The sequence below is a fragment of the Lathyrus oleraceus genome, chromosome 2 (assembly GCF_024323335.1).
Source record: "Lathyrus oleraceus cultivar Zhongwan6 chromosome 2, CAAS_Psat_ZW6_1.0, whole genome shotgun sequence".
Lineage (NCBI taxonomy): Eukaryota > Viridiplantae > Streptophyta > Magnoliopsida > Fabales > Fabaceae > Lathyrus > Lathyrus oleraceus.
Genome location: NC_066580.1, coordinates 451,889,158 through 451,895,393, shown reverse-complemented (window position 1 = coordinate 451,895,393; position 6,236 = coordinate 451,889,158). Strand labels below are relative to the sequence as shown.

The following is a 6,236-nucleotide window of genomic DNA, read 5'->3' as shown; positions in this document are numbered from 1 at the left end:
ATCATAGGGAAACCCGCAATAGATTACCAAAACTAACTCTTCAGAGAATCTGTAGGAAGCACAATTAAAGATACTAGATCTCATAACTAACGCAAGCTAGATTATGCAAAATGTTGAAGCAACATGTCAGGACATCTTGCAAATACTTGTTTTTCCAAAAAGCAGCCAATCACCAAAAGACAAACCTAACAATCTCCCCCTTTGGCAATTTTTGGCTAAAACAATCTTTGCAATGGTCAGGTGTCAATAAATGGAAGGGATAGACAAGGGGATGTATATCAATAAGAAATCATACAACATCATTTACCACACAGTCAACAGAGGCAAGTGCAGCGAATTAACAAGCCTCACCCTGTAAAAAATAAAGGTGCACAAGAAAAAAATTCTCCTGTCTTAGACAGGATGTCAGGACATTATTCTTGACATCATGAACAACAGAACCAGATCACCAGGTCAGACGCTCCCCCTGAGTATCACAACAACGGGTTAAGTTTCCCTAAGGGAGACTCCACCTACAGACATGAACATGCTTTCCCTCAAAGAGTAACCCATCCAAACAAACAAACATACCAGTCCAACACAGTCAAAACACACTATCTAATCCCCATTTTTAGCATAAAGTTGTTAAAACAAAACACAATTACCATACAATCAAAGTTAGTCACACAAGATTAAGAGGGTTACAAACCAAGAATCACCTAAGGGTGCACAAAATAGATTCTAGGGCATAGCCCACAAAAAACAACAAATTCAGGAACAACATATAAAATAACTAGAGAACATTAATCTGCATTACTGCTAGTCTCTTCCTCATCACTAGTAGCAATTATGTCTTCATTTTCCTCTTCCTCATCAGTTCCATCATCTTTCTCACCACCTTCCTCTTCAGAAAGAGCCTTAACCAACATTTCAAGTTTGCATTTCCTTTCAGTACAATTCTTTATAGTCTCATCCAAAGTCTTGCATGTGTCTTTCAGCTCAGTAAGAATGCTTGTTCTATCAGTGGACCTTAAAGAAGTATGTCCAGATGTCATGACAATGTATAGGACATGTTTCACAATGAACAGTCTATAATGCAATGAGAGAGGAGGGTCCCTTTTGTAGGTACTGTCATAATTGATCAATATGGTGGGGTGTTGACTCAGGATAACTCCACAAATCAAAGAGGGAAAAGCTATTGGCATTTTTACAGCATAAGATGCAACATGTTTCATAGTATGATAAAAAACATAAGCCTCAAAATCAAAATTTGACTCGGTCCCAACAATGTAGACGAACTTACCTAGCTGAATAGCTATATTAGTGGTGTGATTGGTAGGCACCCAATTAGCAGCTCCATTTACGTGGAAAATAGCATACTTGACACTTAAGGCACTAGCATACAATTTTCCTTTCCTTGGACATTCTTTTACTTTCTTAGTTATGATCTCTTTACATATGAAATTATCTGAAACTTCAATTTCAGCTTGTTCTTCTTCATTTCTTCCCAAGAGCCTGTTGATTATTTCAGGATAAAAATCCACACATCTTCCTCTGACATACACTTTTCTGAAATCCTTGCTCCTTTTGTTATCACACTCTTTGGAGATGTTCATTATAAATTCTTTGACCAGCATCTCATAGCACTTCCCAAAACCTGTTACAGTATTCATCAGACCAGCTTCTTGAATCAGACTCAACACCTTTTTACATTCAAATGCATCCTTCCCCAATTCCCTTTCATATGCTAACCTTCTTTGATAAACATATTTCCATTTTTCAACATTTTCCATAGAGTGAAAAGAGAAGTCGTCAAGTGGTACCTCAAGAATGTTGTAGCGGTAAATTCATGATCATCAAGCTATGGATAAGCTAGAGATCAAATAACAAGACTGCCACCGCACTTTTATTGTCTCCGAGGGAAAATGGAAAAAGTACGGAGAAAACCCAAAAGTAAGAAGTTTTCAAATCAAAACTAATAAAATGTCAGAGATTACATGTAAGGGGGTTGGTTACACAGAGGGAAGGTGTTAGCACCCAAAGTGTCCTAGGTACTCCTATGGAGCCCTTTTTGTGTGCATATGTATTTGGTACAAAAATGATATTTACAAACAAATAGAATGGGGAGATGGGAAAAGAATTCATTAATTATATTTTTGTGTTTTACAAGCCCTTCGTACTTGTGCCTACGTACCAACATAAAAATGAGGGATCAAAACCTCGTAGTTCGTGATACAAATTTCAAAATGGATGAATTGCTTTTAACAAAAATTAAATTTGAAAGGCACAAGGGCCTAAAAATGGTTTGAATGAGTTAGTTATTTTTGGACTTTTAAAAGTTTAAGTCAAGTATAGTTAAGTTTATTTACAAGTTTGATTTAAGAAAGATAAGTTTGAAAATGCAATGGCATAAGGCCAAAGTTTCTATCTTTTTTGCAAAATGGTCAAAGTTGAGAACAAAATAAGTTCAGACAAAGAAGATTTTGAAAAGAGAGGGAGATATTTTGAAATTAAATAAATGGGGAGAATATGAGGAGACTAATCCTATGCACAAAATTAAAAGTTAAGAGTTGAAAAGATCTGACCAAATGGGTAGCAATCCAATAGACAAGAATGTCAATAGAAACCTAGAATTCCCCTGGATATTTAGAATCAAGCAACACACAAATTGACAATTATATTATCTTGAAGAGCAAAGGCATCAAATAAAGATAGCCACATCCAAGCTTTAATCACTCCATGATCTCCTTCAAGTTAGCCCATGTAACAGATGAATTCCATAAATCACAAGTTCAAAATGACAGCTACACAATGATCATGTTGCAGATGAACTCAAAGGGATATTGAATAATGTATCAGATGAAGTTTCAAATTGCAAGCAATTGGTTTCTCAATAAGTTGGCATTGGCCAAGTCCTTTAGCATAGGAATGTTGCCTAAGTTCTAAGTCCATTTTTCCAAGATCAAGCCAAGAGTCCACACAAAAGTTTTTTTAGGGTTTTTGTTGTTATTATGTACATTAATGGTCAAAGACCACACAAACAAGCAAAGTATATACAAACAAGATATATCACACAATATGGTCCAAGTGGACAAAGTGAAAATTGCATTAATATAAACAATTAAAATGATATGAACAATGGAAAATGAATAAAAGCTAGAATTAAATGACATTAAAGTAAATGGCTTGAAATTAAAAGTTAGTTGTTAATAGGTTAGAGGTTAGTATTGTTTTGCTTTTGCTTTTCATTTTTTTAGACATTCTTTGGAGAACACTCAACCAACTTATCACAAGCATGGATCCTTGAGCCAAGACATCTTCCAAAGGAAGGAAAAAAGGCCAAGTTTCCACACAATACCATGAAAGAGGGGAGACTTACAATCTCACTAACTAGAATGTTATGCCTTTTATGTCACAAGTTTAACGCTATGTTAAGCAATCGTAATTGGACTTATATAGAAGTCACAACTATTCGAGGTCGGGCAATAGAATTTTGGTGTTAATGCATGTTAGAGACATAGTATAATGGACTACGCTCATGAAATATACCACACACAAAAAGAATATGCAAAAGAGGTGGCCTAATCTCATCCATACTCATGTTAATTTTTCAATCAACTAGCTTTAGGACTTTGAGATATCATAGGCCAAATGAGATGAATGCATAAAGAATGGGAATGAGGTGAAGAGGGAGGGGAATTGATCAAAACTCAAATTGATCAAAGGAGGACTTTTACTAAATTAATATCATCCATTCATTTAAATTAAATATGGTTTGTCAAATTCCTAAAACCTCATCAAAACACCAAATAAATGGCCATGAGATTTATCATAGGTCAAACAAGATCAAAGGACCTTGGAGAAAAAAATTCAGAATTTTTAAAGACTTAAAAGTATTTTTAAACAATTAAAAACAAATGCAAAATTAATTAAATCATGAAAAATATTAATAATGATCCAAAAAATAATTTTAATTCAGAATATGAAAGAGGAAATTATTTAAATTTTTTTGGTGAAACTCTCATATTTTTTGGATTAATATTAAAATTAATATGAATTAATGAAAATCAAAGGAATAAAAATTAAAATCAAAAAATTAAAAAAACGTGGACCACTTGATCTCCCTCATTAATTGAGGTGGCAGATCGAATGGTCATCAGAGCGCTTTCCATCTTGGACTTGAGTCAATGTGCCACAGGAATGGTAATCAGAACAAACGCGTGAGATTAGATCAATTTAAATGGATCCTATGGTTGGAGACGTGCCAACACACGGCCGGAGTTGTAGCTTCGGTCTTCTTCTTCGGTGGACCTCACCGGACTGGTCCACCTTCAACCATCACCAAAATAAAAAAGGAGGACATGATCTAAAAGAAAAAATGGCGTAGAGCACGAATCTGACCTCAATTTTAACTAACTCCACATATATAGAAAGATATGAGGAGTTGAATTTTGAGGTGTGTCAACTGAGTTGCTTCGATTTGACCTCTAAGCAACTCAATCTTCTTGCCTACATTGGTAGGACTTCAGACAACTAAAGATCCAAGAGAGTTGAGTAGAATTAAGAGAGAATCAAAGAGATGAAGTTTTTTGAAAATTACCTTCAATGTTATGCAGTTCTTGATGTGGCTTACTCCAAACACGATCTGATCACACTTGAGAAGCTAGCAGGAAGTGATTAGAGAGGTTGTAAGGCTTTGGATCCTGGAGTTCTTGAATCTCCAACAGTTGAGATTCAAACTCAAATTTTAAGTTGAAATTTAACAGGTTTTCCTTTGGAATGAGAGGATTTCAATGGGGGGCAAAGCTGGCGTGCAAGGTGTCCTTTAAATGAGCACAGAGAGCATGTATTTATAGCATGAATGAATGATATTTGCACACTTTAAATTTTGTCCAAATTTAGAAATGTTGATGGCATGAGAGCATGGACATGTGCAGGCCTATGATGCAATACAAAAAGGTCCAAAATCAATCCAAATGAAGTCTGAATGTAAGCTTGATTGGCAAGGCAAAGTGAACTGAAGTTTTGAAGCTTGATTCTTGCCAAAGATGCAGCTTTGTTAAAGCCATGCCCAGACCTAGCAAATGTCATCCTAAATGCATGAAGTTAGGTTCTTTGGAAGGCTTGGATCAAGGGGAACAAGTTTGATTTTCAACACTTTTTCAGTTGGAGCTTGGAACATGGAGAATTTTGAGGTGGAAGTTTGGAAATTTCAACATGTTGAAATTTTTTCTAAGTGTCAAGCCATATATCTCAATATTCCATCTTGCTTAACTTTTTATGTGAGCTTCAAATGAGAAAGGTATCTTCATCAAAGTTGTAACTCTTTAAAATACCTTCAAAATGGTCACCAATTTAATGTCATTTGGATTTATAATGATAGAGTTATCCATTTTTGAAGTTTGGAAAAATCACTTGTTCAATGGTATAGGTCAAAAGTGACCTATAATGTAACCTCATATCACATGCTCATAAAAGTTGAATTAGCTCTCACTCCAAACATAAAAGTTGAAGTAGACGCCTTGAATTTTATTGTGAAACTTGGAAATATTCATCTCATAAAAATTGAGCAAGTTATGGCCTTGGGAAGTTGACTTTCAAATTAGGGTTTAGACAAAATGACCTATAATGTTTCAACATAGAAAATTATTTTACAAGAAAAACTAGCTCTAGGTCTCAACATGAAAGTTGTTTAGAATGTCATGTAGAGTAACGTTTCTCTTGGAATCATTTTCATATGGTGAAAAATGTAGGAGATAGGGTCTAGGGAGACCTAGTTTTGATCAGATGAATTCATCTGGCCAACCACCATCAACCAACTTGCTAACCTTCAATTCTTTTGACTTTCTTGGCTCACGGTAGCTCATATATGCATAATATGATGAATTTTGAAGTTTACCTTGAGAAATTTGATCAATTGATGAGATAGCTTGTTGGAGAAGTTACTCAAGATACCTAGTCAAACTAGGGTTTCCAAGGCAAATCACCCTCAAACTCTTGAAGAAAACTTGATTAGTATAACATGTAGGAATCAATGGAACTCATATATGTTTCTCATAACCATTCTTGGATCAATTCATGGTTGTGCTCTTTGTCATGAGGGTCTCAAACCCTAGATATGAACTTGATGAATCAATGGAGATCATGCCCTACCTTCAAAAGAGTTAGGTAAATGCAAAGACATATTTTTGTGTTTTGGTTAGTAAAATTCCCTTTTTATCTTACCTACTCCATAAATTATGGAGGCAATTTTGATT

At 35.0% G+C, this 6,236-nt stretch overlaps 1 protein-coding gene across 1 annotated transcript; it reads right to left on the bottom strand.

Moving 5' to 3' along the window:
* Nucleotides 1–782: 782 nt before the first annotated feature.
* LOC127123679 (uncharacterized) lies at nt 783–1,772 on the bottom strand. Its single transcript, XM_051053880.1, has one exon. The coding sequence runs from the start codon at nt 1,770–1,772 to the stop codon at nt 783–785; it is 990 nt and encodes a 329-aa protein (XP_050909837.1).
* Nucleotides 1,773–6,236: the final 4,464 nt, after the last annotated feature.